This window comes from Heloderma suspectum, chromosome 7 (genome assembly GCF_057233095.1).
Source record: "Heloderma suspectum isolate Gila_16-S chromosome 7, 16-S_ref, whole genome shotgun sequence".
Classification (NCBI taxonomy): Eukaryota; Metazoa; Chordata; class Lepidosauria; order Squamata; family Helodermatidae; genus Heloderma; species Heloderma suspectum.
The window spans coordinates 53,015,001-53,030,800 of NC_139464.1; the positions used below are offsets into that span (position 1 = coordinate 53,015,001).

The 15,800-nt window shown below is 40.6% G+C and overlaps 1 protein-coding gene across 1 annotated transcript in view; it reads left to right on the forward strand.

The window, feature by feature from the left end:
- The window catches only part of CDK17 (cyclin dependent kinase 17), a 92,258-nt gene extending 78,028 nt beyond the window's left edge, over nt 1–14,230 (forward strand). Inside the window, exons 10-17 of the mRNA XM_084810219.1 lie at nt 1,866–1,989; nt 3,733–3,853; nt 5,188–5,285; nt 5,569–5,674; nt 6,803–6,845; nt 10,670–10,760; nt 11,311–11,388; nt 11,953–14,230. Coding sequence (XP_084666345.1) covers nt 1,866–1,989; nt 3,733–3,853; nt 5,188–5,285; nt 5,569–5,674; nt 6,803–6,845; nt 10,670–10,760; nt 11,311–11,388; nt 11,953–11,990 — 699 coding nt within the window. The 3' untranslated portion in view covers nt 11,991–14,230. The remainder of the gene's footprint in view (nt 1–1,865; nt 1,990–3,732; nt 3,854–5,187; nt 5,286–5,568; nt 5,675–6,802; nt 6,846–10,669; nt 10,761–11,310; nt 11,389–11,952) is intronic.
- Nucleotides 14,231–15,800: the final 1,570 nt, after the last annotated feature.

The following is a 15,800-nucleotide window of genomic DNA, read 5'->3' on the forward strand; positions in this document are numbered from 1 at the left end:
AGTCACATGATGCCCCATTTTGCCTATGTCCATCACATAAAACAGGGTCTGCCCCTAGAAGCCCCCTCTTGTATGGCACCGAGCAGTATTGCATTTAGCATGTCTATTGGGTGTGGAACTCAGAGACCTGGGCCCAAATCCCTTTGGTCCTGGGAGCGTAATTTATTTCATCCTCTGTTCACCATATATTGAAATTAATCTACTAAAGACCTAACAGGGTTATTATGAAGTTGGTGCTGTGGCTAGAACATTTGAATAGCGATGTATGAGAATTTTGTTCATAAATCATGTGAGCATGTCCGATTCGCAACCCTGAACATGAACACGTGCAAGAACACAATTCTTGAGAAATTTTCACAATTTCCCGAACTTGCATTTGCATTCGAAAGTGTGCATTTCCCCCTAAAATCTGCATTTTCATGCTTTAGCCTATGGGAGGAAATGTTCATTTCCAATAGGGAAGGATGCAAATTTTTCTTGATCAAAAATATGTGTTTTTCCCAATCAAGGAGCAGTGGGGAGATGCATTCAGGGAAAGCAAAGCAGGTGAACTGAGCTTCACGGAGGAATTTGGAGAACCTCAGTGAGCTCAAACATATGTTCACTCATCCCTATTTGTGTGTGGGAAAGTCAGGTTCAAAGCCCTGCTCAGACCTGCCGTTCCCTGTGTGCCCTTGGGCAAGTCGCTATCTCTTGGCCTAATCTGCCTCGCAGGGAGGATGGAAGGCCAAAACATTAGAATCCACATATGCACCATCCTGAGATTCTTGGAGGAAGGGCAGGATTCAAACATGGCAGATTGAATATATATACTCAGAGTGCTCTGCAGATGATTAATAACTGCTTTTAGGCATCAGTAATCACCTCAGCACTGGATTTTTACCTTTGTCTTTTTGACGCAACCCCCTTTGCCCACAATGTGGGTAGAGACAGAGGACAGAAAACAATATTCATGGGGCAGTGGGGTGGGGGGAAACAAGTGGGGGGGGTTGGCATCTCCAAGACAAAGGAGGAATTGCTACAAAGGAGGCCAGCCCAATATGACTTGATGACAAGATTCCATAAAAAACACTGGCAAAATAACATTTTCAGCTCACTTTTGGAAACGGTTTGCCAATCCCTGAGAAAAGCACCACCACTTTTTGTTCCAAAGCCATTTCCCAAAAGGTTCCCTGACTGAATTCAGCACTACAATGCTTGGCAGTATGCCAGGATATTGAGTGTGTGAATAATAATTAGCTGGAGCTGGTTTGTTTCTTGTATGAAGAAATATCTGTATGAAGACACCTTTGTCTTTGAGCAGGTGGGTGCCGCTTGCAGGTTGTTAGCCAAGCAAAAAAACACAGAGAAAAAGAAACATGGAGGATATCAGAGGGAAATTCAAGAAAGGAGGGAAGAAACACAAGGGAAGCAGGCATGGGCTATTGTGGTATCTAAATGCAAGTTCTCAGGACCGGGGGAGGTATGTCAAATGTGATTAAAAATACAGTGACAACCAGAGGTTTCTTTTGTTTGCTTTATCCTATGGCTGGCTTAACCTGCAGCCCTGCTTTCACAGCATTTCAAATAGATTTCCGCAGTAGCAGGGAAGGTAACGAGAGGCACCAAGACATACATGGCAATACTGAATGCAGAGAAGGGGAGGGAGTGCTCTAAAATAATGCACTCAATTCCCTTATGTAATAAGAATAAACTTGCTAAAAACAATTAGGGTATCTGGCACCTGAACACAACTTGTTTGTCCTCATTTTCATCTACATATTGCTTTTAGGGCCTGGCAGTTATGCTCAAATAGTCGGCCATGCAAGGCTTGTTATCAGATCTGAAAGTCTGAATTAACCTCTTTCCCCCCCTCCTTTTTATAGTTATTTTTATATCAGATTCTCCGTGGTTTGGCATATTGTCACAGAAGAAAAGTGCTACACCGAGACCTAAAGCCGCAAAATCTACTCATTAATGAAAGAGGAGAATTGAAACTAGCAGACTTTGGTATGGAGCTAATGGCTTGTTCTTAATTCACGTCATTTATAAGATGTCTGTGTGTATATGTACAAACACACACACACACATATATATACATGTACATGTACATACATGTGCAAATATTTACAATGCAATGTCCCTAAGCTTTAAAACTCAGTTGTGTTAGGCAGCTCCACAAGCTTTGTCATACAAACCAGGGGCTACGGCGTTCCCACGGGTCAGGAGTGCCTGTGGACCTACACGGTTCTTGGGAGCTTTCACAAATCACTCTTTCAGAGACTTTGTGCCACTCTTCAGGGATACTATAAATGTCCTGTACTTGGACAAAGAGCAGAGAAACACTTTTGATGTTTGTGCCTTTTGTTTAGCAGTTGACGAGAGGCCCTCTTATCAAACATGCACATTTCAGCATGAATTGAAAGTCATGAACATTTGGCTCAGCTCTGACCCTTGTACTCGGTGTCCTTTTTGCTTGCTCCTCTTTAAATGAAGTACCCCAATGATGATGAAGAGAAACATACCAAGAAGTAGTGCTTCAAAGTGTTTTTCCTCTTGACTATTTGTAGAGCATGCTCCGTGCCCTCTGTTGATAGCAGCTAATTTGCTTGGTTTAAAAGCTTTTATGTAATTCACTTTCAGTTCATATTCAGAATTAAATGGGGCTCCTTCCCTATATCTGCCACTTTCATATGTTACGTTTTCCCCTAGATTTGAAAAGCTTATTGAAATTCTTGGGTGCTGACCTTAATTTTTAGGCACTAGGGAGGACCAAGCTCATGAGGGAAGAAAAAACACAAACAGAACAGTGCCCCGGTGCACACGGTCACGGTGGCTGAAACAAGCCACCACAGCTTGTTGTAGCTGCTGCACGTACCGGGCACATGCTGGACAAATTTTCCTAATTGCCCACAGCAGCGCGGCTTTCTGTGTCCTCTGAACCCAGATTGAATGGCTTGTTTGGCATGGGCAGCAACCTTCAGATAACCCATGGGCTGTTGTTGGGTTATTTGAGGGTTGCTCTCCCCCCCCCACACACACACACACAAGCCACGCCATCCAGGTTTGGACAGCATGGAAAACCGTGCTGCTGTGGATATGGCCAAGGATATCTGGCCAGCCTGTGTGGTGGATACAACTAGCCATAGCGGCTTTTCAGCTGCCATGATCATGCAAACCAGGCCAATGTGAACAAAACAAATGTGCAGGAAGGGTGGGAAAGGAAAGGTGGAGAGTGACCTTTTTCTTCTCCTCCTCCTCTTCTTTTTCTTCACCCTGCTGAGCAAACCCCAATATCCAAAAATGGCCCAGGTTTGGAAAAGCTTGCAGGAGAGCAGAAGCTGCCCCCTTTCTGTCCCCCCAACTGTGGACATGCCCTGGTAATCTTAATGGCCTGTGCTGGCCCACATTGCCCACTAATGCTGCCTTCTTCCAACACTCTCTTCCCACCATCACAACACGCTCGGTGCCTTTGTGCAAGTTACATACCCATATTGACGTTAAGCAAAAGGTAGCTGAGAATGCATCCAGAGTTCTGTTCTTATTGGGAGAATTAAACTCTAAAAAGCATGGGTCTCTTGAAATGATGTGTACACTCCTGTATTGTTGCAGCCAGCATTACATATTTTAAATGCTCAGTAGTATCTTCAACCACATACAAGCACAAATGAAAGCAAATATGTATATAACGTATGAAATGGAAGTGGTTACAGTGCGTCTACAGGAAATTCATACTTCTCTTTATTTTTGAAGGCTTGGCTAGAGCAAAATCTGTCCCTACGAAGACCTATTCCAATGAGGTTGTCACACTATGGTATAGGCCGCCTGATGTTCTCCTTGGATCTTCCGAATATTCAACACAAATTGACATGTGGTATGTCTTTCGTAAATATTAATCTGTGTGTGCTTGCAGTCAAATTACACATCCGACATGCTTTTTGACCTTCAAACTCTGTAGTATTGTCACATGTCATAAACATTCAAAGCTCCTCTAGTTTACACTTAAGACATTGGGGACAAAGGGAGGAAGAACATATTTTATGCTCCTGGGCTGAATTGTCAGAAATCCCTTATTTTAAAAGAAGAAATGAAGCTCCTTAAACACCTCCATATTTGGAATCTCAAAACTGCAATAGTGAGACTAATTGGGATCCATCAGGAAAAATATTTGCAATGCATGCAAATTTTGTCAATTATTTTTTACTTCTGGTGGAAAGAAAATAATGCAATGGGGGGAGCAATCCTATGGCCGCTAGTCAGTGGCTAGACAGCCATAGGATATCTGGTTTTCGGGGTACCAACCTTGGAGCCCGCACTCCGAGGTCGGTTCCTGGAGAACCAGACTTCCCCCCTTCTGCACTGCCTCGGAAGAGGAGTGCGTAGCGGCTGAAAAGGGGCATGTCTGGGGGCATTCCAGGGCGAGGTGGGAGGAAATGCCGGCACGACACATCCTACATGTCACCTGGCAGACTCCTGCCCCGCTCTGCCTTCCTGCAGATAGACAGCCGAAATAGTCTGTCTAGCCACAAATGCAGGGCAGGAGAACCACAGAGGGAACAATCCCCTCCATGCTTCTCCTGCCCTGCATTGGATAAGCAGTCACCTCTGAGTTCGGAGGCCACCTGTCCCCATAGGATTGCGCCCTTGCTGTGTTAACTTGTTGACGTGTTGTTTTGTTCTCGTTAGCATTAGCAACAGTACATGGTTAGCCCTATGAGGAGAGACTGAAAGAACTGAGCCTGTTTAGCCTTGAGAAGACTGAGGGGAAATATGATAGCAGTCTTCAAGTACTTGAAAGGTTGCAACAGCGATGAAGGCCAGGATCTCTTCTCGATCATCCCAGAGTACAGGACACGGAATAATGGGCTCAAGTGACAGGAAGTCAGATTCCGGCTGAACATCAGGAAAAATGTCCTGACTGTTAGAGCAATACAACAATGGAACCAGTTATCTAGGGAGGTGGTGGGCTCTCCTACACCAGAGGCATTCAAGATGAGGCTGGACAGCCATCTGTCAGGGATGCTTTGACTCAGATTCCTGCACTGAGCAGGGGGTTGGACTCGATGGTCTTGTAGGCCCCTTCCAACCCTACTATTCTATGATTCTAGGTCAAGGAAGGCACACCACAGCAATCATATACCACTATATAAGTCACACAAAAATTGTCATCTCCATTTTAACTCTCATTTTAACTTTTTCTCTCTCAAGGGGAGTTGGATGTATATTTTTCGAAATGGCATCTGGCAGACCTCTCTTTCCTGGGTCAACCGTTGAAGATGAATTGCACTTAATTTTCAGACTTCTGGGTAAATAGATTATTCTTAGCTTACAGTTATGGCTTTACCTTGCTCTTTTTAAGAGGATTTCTCAAAGTGTGTCAAACTGTAATTACAGTATGTATCTGTTCATAAAGGCGGGGTACTTTTATTACTGCAAATTAATATATAATTTCACTGGATTTAACTACAATAATGTTGATTGTTTACCTTCTCTTTTGGGTTCAAATGCAATATTTAAACCTTTATTTTAATGCTTGCATATAGTTAGTCCTCCTTATATGGATGAAATTTATTTAATCTTTGAATTCAGGAACTCCATCACAAGAAATGTGGCCAGGCATTACTTCCAGCGATGAGTTTAGGAACTACAACTTTCCCAAATACAAGCCACAGCCTTTAATCAACCATGCTCCAAGGTACCTGAAGTTAGAGCATTCGAGCTGCTGCTTTTCTGTTGTAACCATAAGTATTTGTATATGAAGACACGGGGGCAAATGAACACATTACCCTTGGTATGGTAGTGGCATAGCATGGTGATATATTGTTACATTCTAATTAGCCAAATATTCTTACTGTTGGGCTAGTTTTTCTCCAGGGAACTGCAACACTTTTATATTAGCAATAGTAGGTAGAAAGCAAATTTGTAGAATATCTGCTTATAATCCAATTAATACTTTTTGCACCATGTAAAATTGGAAATAGATTCTTTCCATGGGTGCTTCCAGATTGTCAGCTCCTAGCACCACTGATCAAAAGGCATTCTGCACCTATTCCATCTTTCCCTTCTTAAGGATTTTTTTGTGGAAAGCAAAGAGCCAGAAGAACTGCTGGGAAAATGTGGGAGGATTACAAGCGGATGCTGATGTCGTCTGGTTCTCCCATAAAATTCCATGAACGAGGAATTATGGTGATGGCGCCATAAATGTCTCATCTTGAAGCACCCCAGAAATTTAACATTGTCATCAAAGTCCTGAATACAGATTATAGGTCTTTTGTACAGGATTACAGGATTTTTAAAAAACCACAATCTGCCAGTCCATTTTTAAATAGGGAACAGAACTTGATTAAATATAAGGGAGATCATAAGATGAAATATATTATGTGATTACTGATGACTCTCCTTATCTTATTCGCCGTATAGTGTATGGGGGGCAGAATCAAATGCAGGCTGAAAGTAGCCTTCTAGAAGAAAGGCAGCACTTTTACTGTAGCAGCTCATGGGATGCAAATTTTGTTGCCCAGCACACCTTGATGGCAGCATACTCTGGCACGTGTCCTTGAATTCTACCATTAGCTTTAAACATGTATTGCCCATACATATTAGCAGAGGCATGACTTTGTGAGTGGATTTACACAACTAGGGTCCCATAAACTCATTGTATAATTAGGAGTTTTATTTGCGTCCAGTACTTGAATGTTTTGAAAGGAAGAGGATATGAATGAAGAGATGCACATGTCACTTCTATTGTTAAAACCTGCTTTGAGAAGCAATGTTTATGAACGCATAACTATTAAACACTAAACTTGTTCTTGTTTGTTTCTAGACTTGACTCAGAAGGCATTGAACTGATAGTAAAATTTCTTCAAGTAAGCTGCTCTTCGTTTGGGTTTTAAAAAACTTTATACATGTATACTGAGCTTTTCAGAAGAACTCTGCAATTTAAGTTTGCTAGATGATGGGACTACAAAATTAACTGCAATGCATGATCAGTTCATAATGCAGCACCAGACAGAAGTGAGGTCTGTTTGCTCTCTTGAATGTAGAGGCGCTCCCTCTGTCTTATTTTTAAGGTTCATTTCCCCCACTAATGGTTTCATATAGGATTGTTATGCGAGGATTTAATTCCACACCCTTGTTAAAGCAAATTTTCTAGCCCTAATGGTGTAGAGAAGAATCTCAGTATCTCAGGGCAGTGGTTGATTTAAATATCAGAAGCCAGGGAGGAGCTGAGCAGAAGCTCAGAGATGCTTTTTACAGCCTACAGTTTTCTGTGACTACTAATCCTGAGCCCCAGACAACCTCCTCACTTGCCATATTTATCCCTTTTTCCCCAGCTTCTGGCTGAAAAAAATGAAATATTTTATTTGTTTGTTGGTTTTTAAAACTTGAGTTTTAGAATACGTTATTGAATTTTAAGGAACATTATGCAAATTATTTGATTTTTTTTCCTGGGGAGGGTGTTTGGTACAACATACAGTCTTATTTTACAAAAAAGAGAATATTTTGAGTCCTATAGGGAGTCCTACACTGAAGGAATTAGCAAAGGTATTTGCATAAATCATTCCATTTAGCATGTTTTTCTGGGCGAGTGATGGGGGGGAATCTTTAATGTTTTCAGATGTTTTTGTTCCTTTCTCCTAATGAGTAGCATAGCTTCATGAGATAAGAGGTGTAGCTGGAGAAAAATAGCCGTAGGAAAACTGGGTTGTACTCTACGGTGTCCCTCCATAGATAGGAGGCTTTTTGATCCAGCAGAGGCTTCCATCTGCAGAATGGGGAGGGAGGCAGATTTCACCAATTCTCCCTCTGCCCTGTCATCACCTCCCATGTTGTTCCAGAGCAAAGAAGCTCTTGGAGACCGTATTCCAGTGGTGAGAGGGGCTTAGGGCAAAGGAGGTGGGGCCAATTTTTTTTTTTTTAATGGCCACATATCATAGCTTAAGGGCGCAATCCTATGCATGTTTAGACTGAAAAAAGGAGTTGTAGGACTTTTTTCTGCCTAACATGCATAAGATTGTGCCCTAAAGCTCTTACTGCCATTAACTAAGCCTTATGAGAGGCATTTCAAACTTTTAGAATGGGAAAAAATGCACCAAAGCCAGGAAATCACCAAATGATGGGTTATTGGGGTGGGGAGGAATTGGTGAATATCAGTGGAGGGGATATGCATGCAGCTGCTATAAGGTAGGGAATGAGCAAGGAACAGATCCATATAGGGCAAGCTAATGTGACATGTTGGATTTTACAGATACAAGTTATCTTTGCCCCCCCTCAGACATTTCTGTGCAACTTTGTTTATATTTTAATTTTGTGGACCATTTGTGATTGGAGTTATAACCCAGCAACCCAGCTCGTACTCTAAACTGAAGGAATTACTTCTGATAGTTATTTAAGAATTTCAGTTACTCATTCAGACTATGTAGATCTTGACCATGTTTTAGGATAGATTTTAGTCCCAGTGGTAAACTTTATGTATTTAAACATATTTATACAGTACTCTTCAGGAGAGCTTCCCGGGTGGTTTACAAAAACAAAATAAAATACACAAAATATAAGACCATGTTAAAAGATAAAAGTGCATTAAAAAGCCTGGAAGAATTAAAAAATGACTTTGGCACTTTAAGAATAACAATGTTAATGCCAGGCGGGGCCTCTCTAGGGCTGAGGGAATTCCATAAACAGGGCACCTCCACTGAGAAGGCTTTGTAGAACCCCCACTTAATTGTTTACCTGTGACCCCTTGGAGTACCAAGGTAAGCCAAAGGGGTAAAGACACCATACTGCCATTATCAACATCAGTAGTCAGTCTGCAAGGAAGGAGGAAGGGAAGCAAATTTAAAAATGATGGTTTCCCGATAGAAAGGGAATATAAAGCGAGACCTCTTTCCATGGAAATCATCCGATAGTTACATATAGCTTTAGGATTATGTCATACAACTTAGAATTGGGTCTCAAATGTGTTTACATTTCAATAACAACATTCTTGGCATGTAGAGAAATGGATTATCTGGATCCTTTCAGTCTGGCTTTTAGCCTGGGTTTGCAGCTGAAATCTCTCTTTGGTTGCCCAGATAGATGACCTATATTGAGAGGCAATGGGAGTGCAACCTTACTAATTCTCCTCAACTTCATGGTAGCTTTCAGTACCATCAATCACAGCATCCTTCTGGACCAGTTCTCTGGGACAGCAGCTGGGGACTGGTTCTATTCCTATCTTGATAGGTTTTCAGGTGGTGTTGGGAAACTATTGCTCTGCCCATGTCAGTGATGCTGCCATGTGCCAGAGGACACTGTTTTGCTCCTGATGCTGTTTTAACATCTATATGAAACTGCTGAGTGAGGTCATTTAGAGATCTGGGGTGAGATGTCATCAGTGTGCTGATGGCACCCAACTCTATTTCTCCTTTCATCAGATTCATCAGGCTATGTAGTTGCTGAACTGGCATCTGGAATCAGGAATAGACTGGATAAGAGCCAATAAATTGAAATTCAGTCCAGACAAGGTAGAGGTACTGCCTGTGGTTGGTTTGTCTTACTTGGGAAGTATTTGGCCATTTCTGGTTTGGAATGCACTCCTCCTAAAGGTTTGCACTTGCAGTGGGGGGTGGGGGGTGCTGTTAAATGTGGCCTTATCTTTGGAGGCCCAAGTAGATCCTTGGCATGGAATACTTTTCTCCAGTTGCAACCACTCAGAGACAGAAATAGCCTAGCCATGTTTATCCATACTCTGGTAATATCTCATTTAGACTACTCTATTGGGGCTGCCTTTGAAGACTATTTGGAAACTTCATTTGATACAAAATACAGTGGCGAGATTACTGACTGGGACTAATCAAAGGGAACGTGCCTTTTGAAACAACTTGGAATGACTGCATTAGCTACTAGCCTGTTTCTGAGTACAATTCAAAGTGCTGGTACTTACCTTTAAATCCTGAAATGGCTTGGGACACAGGTACCTGCCTTTTGCCTCTCTGACCAAGTGTTAAGATCATCTTCCAAATACCTAGAATCCCAGCCACACCTTCAGAAATGAGGTGGATGGTGACCAGGGGTATCTGTGGTGGCATATCAGTTATGGAATGTTCTTTCCAAGAAGGCTTGCCTGGCACAAAGGTTGAAAATGTTCAGTGCCATTTTTATTTGCCTAGAGATTTTTTCTTCTTCTTTACTACTTTTCGACTTAGAGCTGTTATTCTATGCTTTTCTGAGGCTGTTTCATGTTGCTAGTAGTGCTTTTTTAAAGTATAATTTTGTTGGGATTTTGTTGTTTTAATCCTTGCAAGCCACTTTGAAAGTCTTCTTGACTTTAGAGTGGGGTACAAAATCTTATAGTGAGTAAATAATAAATTTTCTACCTTCTTGGGTGAAGTAGTAACAAAAGTCCCATTCAAAATAATTGAAATAGACAGCAGACATAGAAAACATAGCAGTGTTCTTGTCTATTTAGATGTCTGGTTGGAAGCTGCTGTATACTGAGTCAAGCCACGAGTTCATGTAGCTCAGTATTGTCTGCTCTGACTAGCAGAAGTTCACCATGGTCTCAGACAGAAGTATTTTCCAGCCTTTCGACCTGAACTGCTTTATAGCTAGAGATTCTCAGGGCTGAACTTGGAATTTTAGGCATGCAAAACATGAGCTGTTCAACTGACCTATCCAGATATAAAATATATTATATGTTTTTGCTGAACAGTATGAATCAAAGAAAAGAATTTCAGCAGAAGAAGCTATGAAGCACGCCTATTTTAGAAGTCTTGGAACAAGGATACATACTCTTCCAGAAAGTAAGCACATTCTGCTCTGTCATTGGTATTAGTTGGGAATCTTGTTTGGAGTGAAGAGACATCATTTGGTACATATTCCTTGGCTGCTGCTTCCTAAACCAAGAACCTTTCTAAAGACTGCACTGAGTCAAAACTCTGTGTCCACTTGAGTCCTTTTGGATATGAACGAACAGGTATTGACCCCACATGAGGATTCTAGGGGAGAACTTTCTTCCACATGTGAATCTATCGGGATCAGTCAAGCAATCTTGAGCTGTTAGCGCTTCCTGCTCTTGTCCAGCTGGGGTTGGGGGTAGCAATGAGGGGGGAAAGGCAATATTCTTTCCCCCTCTTACTCGATTCGTAAGTCATTGAGTGATAACAGTCTGAAGCTCCTAAAACTCCTGAAACTCCCCCTAAACTCCTGAATTTGTCCCACTGTTTGCTTCCCTCTCATTCCATCTTACAGCCATTGTAGTTTATTGCAGCTTCGGAGCATAGTGTTATGGGGGTGGTGGTAAAAAAGAGAGGCTGCTGTCCAAGTAAAAAGTCACTTCCTATATTGTTTCAGGTGTGTCCATATTCACTTTGAAAGAGATTCAGCTGCAGAAAGACCCCGGCTTTCGAAATTCCACTTACCCAGAGACAGGTATGTAAGCTGCTAAGATTTATGGGTTTTTTTTTCCAGTTTTGCTCTGGCTGGAGGGTTAGAAACTGCAAAGTTGACGCCTTGTAAGTGAATAGTTGGAATTACTGAGATTCCTCAAATGTGTTTTTGGTGTCTGTATTTTAAGCACCTTGCAGTTATGGAGCTTTTGCTCAGAGTTCAGGGAACTAAATTGAGGAAAATGAGTACTCTTCCATAGCTTGGAGCTGCTGCATTTTGCAATGTGTTCCCAGGTACATTTCATGGGGAAGTGATGAGAAAGTTGCTGTAGGAATAAAGCATACAGGAATGGCTTATTTAATTTCATTTCTATACTGTCCAATCACCGAAACTCTCTGGGCAGTTCACAACAATTAAGCCATAAAGTACAACATGATAAAATATAAAAGTTTAAAACTACAGTATAAAATATAAAAATAAAAAGCAAAATAAAACCTAGCTTAGTTACTCTACCTGTCTGTTGTGATGCATGAAGACGCTAGGATCTTGTACTGTGATGATCCGCTTGCTTGGATTTCTTAACAACATTCCTGTTTTATGTTTTAGGACATGGGAAGAACAGAAGACAAAGCATGCTTTTCTGAAGCTGGCAATGCAGTTTCAAGCCCTAGGCTGTCTTACATCCATCAAGGACTCTAGTCTGAAGGCAGTTGTTCCTTTGGTGGACTTGAACTCTGTTTGTCTACACTGTCCTCCTTGCAGTGCAGTCTTTTTATTTCAGACCTGCTGGTTATGTTTTTATATTTGTTGTCACAGTGTGACAAATTTTTGTACAGTCAATTTTAAGGTCTCCTCTGCCATTAGAGCCAGTAGGTTACAACTGTTAATGTAACAGTAGCTGCAATTTTTGTGCAGGACTGAGAAACACAGTGCATTATTTATTGCGGAATCATTGCTGCTAAATAACTACTGTTTGTATAGTTAACAAACAATTGGATGCCTGCAGAAGTTGCAATGGCTTTATATAATATGTGAATGCATCTGTTTCTCTTCATGAATTATTGCTGCAGTTTTATATCTTCTTTTTTTTAACTGCAATGTTTCCTGGAATGTAAACATAGCTTTCTTGACTGTTAAATAGGTACATTTGTCTTTAATGCTTCTAAGTTCTTGGCCCATAAATTTCTTATTTAACATTAGATGTAAAGTAACTAAAATCTTACAAAATACTTTTAAAAAATCACTTAGTACAGACGTTGATTCAAACAGGTGAAAAATAGTTTCTGTGTTACATGCAGTCAGGTTCCATGTCCATTACTGAGGAATGGCATATGAATTTCATCAGGCTTTGCTCTCGTGGATGACAGCACGTGACTTCTACTGCCATTACCTTCGCTGTATACCTTTTTCTAACCTATACTTTGAAGAGCATTTTGTATACATTCTCTCCTGGGTTACTTTGGAAACATGGTATTTTTCTTGATGTTCCAATGACTAAAGACAAAGTATGGGAGCTGTGCATCCCAGTCTCTCTCCCCACCCCACCCCACCTGCTTTCATGGCTGTTCTGTGACTGGAAATCCACTGGAAGAGTGCAAGTCCATAGTAGAGAAGACATCACTCCATACTGCAGACTTTGTAAAGCATGAGAACTTAGAGGGTTTTAAAGATCTTAGATGTTATCTGTTTATTGGAGCTAGTCAACATGTTACTACTAAGCTTATGCATCTCAGTGAGTATCATAAGTACCTCCTGGTGATAGTAACAGTATTTTTAAGCATTTGTGTTCACCTTTCTGAACCTATTTGTTTAGTGCATCTTCAAGAGGCTGTAAATCTTTATTGGTATATTTTGAAATGGTTATGTAAATCTTTGGCTGGTATATCATGAAAAATAGTCATAGATAACTTAATTTTTTTCCTGATGTTCACTGTAAAACATTCAGGGGTCCTACCATTTCTGTTCAGGAAATCTTGTAGTTTATTATTGTTATTTAACAGTATTAAGTGAAAAATTGTATGTTTCTTTAACTTTATTTGTGAATAGTGATTGTGGCATGTTTGGGGATGTTTTATTAATATTTCATGATACTAGTAAATTGAATTTGGGAACATTTTTTTTTATTTTCTGGAAGATATGACAAATTTGTGTGTAATGGTGACTATTGGACCACTGCTGCTTTTCAGCATTTGTAAGCTGGTTTTACGTTAAAGAAGCCCTGTAGAGCTAACAAACTGCTGTTATTTCTAACTGATGGACCTGTATTAATATTGTACTTTTGAAAGTATAAATATTATATGGAAATCCTCAGTTGTCTTTGCATGTTTCATGACAAGCATTCTATTATATAATTGTAGAGTAGAAAATTGATCCAGTGAAGACTTTGTGCAAAAACTAGCTTGCACGTGTAGATCAGCTGTAGGAATTATTATTGCATTCTAGTCCCTCTTCGAAGGAGTCATAAGATAACTATGGTTTATTGGATCAGGAGCATCCTGTGTACAATCCTGGTTTGTAGGGAGCAAGGGGTGGCGGAAAGGGGAATGGAGGAGGAAGCATTCTGATTCAGCAAACTATGTTTTGTTGGACCAGGTATGTTGACCGATTGAGGCCATATTCTTCTGCAATCACTGCTTCCTGGAACCAAGGCATAGGTTTCTGCAGAAGTTAGCAGGCTGGCTTCATATAAAACATGGCTAATTCGTGCTTGTTACTTTGCATCAGTAATAACAGCAGAAGATGCCATTTTAACACACGTGATATGAGACAAGGCAAAGTGATTCAGTCTCTGGTTATCCTGTTCAGGAGGGGAATAAAATATGGGTCAATTTCAGCACAAGTGACACTTTGGAAATAAATATACCATGAGCTGTGGTTAATCCACATACTATGTTTGCTTGTAATTTGTGTGTCATTTTAATTAATATTTTGGATGTCAAATTGCACATTGTATAATTGAGAAACTGTAAAACACAGACACACCGAATTTATATCAAATAAGTTAGAAAACAAAATGTTACAATTTCATTTTTACCTTTTTTGTGCTTGCATTTTCATACTTCAGTTTATCAGCCTGCAGAGATCAAAACTTCTTATAATGAAAGCTGAGACTCTTAAATGTCCAGTTTACCTTAGGAGTTGCCTTTTACGTTTCACAAGTACAATCACTGCTGCAATCGGTATCACCTGTGCATATCTGATGAAAAGTTTGGGCAGTATCCAGTGTGATGCTACCGCCAACGTAAATTACATTGCACTAGCATAAACGACCGCTAGTACACCACCAATAATGCTTACTGCTGCAACAGGTTTCCCTGGAAAATCTGCCACACCAGCAAGTGCTACTGGCATTGCGTTAAGAGGTCGTTTACACTAGGCAACGTAATTTACATTAACAGTAGTATAGTGTTGGATACTGCCCTTAGTTTTAAAGAATTTGATCCATTAACCATTTTGGTGTAGTTATTCATTTCTGGGTTGGATCCAGAGTGTCCCTTCCACAAACGGAAGGAACTGAGAGGCTTTGAGGCTCCCACTGGGGGAAATGGAGAGAAACAATTTTTGCCAATTCCCTCTGCAGCTCCCCACTATCTCCAGAGCAGCTTTTCAGGAGGCTGCAGGGGGAAGGCGGAATCAGCAAAGATACTTCCTCCCGCCTTCCTCCAGCAGAAGTGTCCCATGAGCGGAGTTCTACTTAAAAGAATTTTAGAGCCAGCCTTCTGTATGTAAAGTACCAAAATGGAATTCTGACTGGGATTACTAATAAGGTGTGTTCAACTGTTAAAATGCAGGGATAAGAGAGAGAACTGCTAAACTACAACAAATCCTCACGGCCAATAGAGAAGAGACTGAGATCATTATTATTACATATAAAGCAAAAACCAAAACAAAACCATTACCAAATGGTACACTAATTATACAAGACCATGCTAAGAATTCATGATCTATAAGTAACCAACTGTGGTTTCCCATTTACTGACTGCTTTGTCCTTAATAATGCTACTTGCCACTTATGTAATCTTTTAATTTTTTTTCTAAAGCATTGTACAAATATCACTGATCCTCACAACAGCCCTGTGAGGTAGGTTAAGTAAAAACTTGAAGATATTCCAATGTTTACAAATGCAAAGAGTGAATTAAAATAAAGTACTTCTCCGGTTTAGAGGACATTTGTGTTAGAAAAGCAGGATTGATTAATGGATAGTTTAGGCTGTTGGCGCCTTGCTCAGTCCATCATTACCAACCATTATGATGCCTCTAAAGGAGACCTTCAGAAATACAATGTCTAACTGCAGCCTGTTTCCTATTTTCTCATGTGTTTGACCTTTTCTGTCCCATAATATATGTAAACATGTGTTCCCAGGTAAGTATATAAATTCTCTAATTGTATAACACATTTAAAGATTCTGTGAGAAATTGTTGTGAACAAATTTTTATTTTGCTCCATGTCCTGA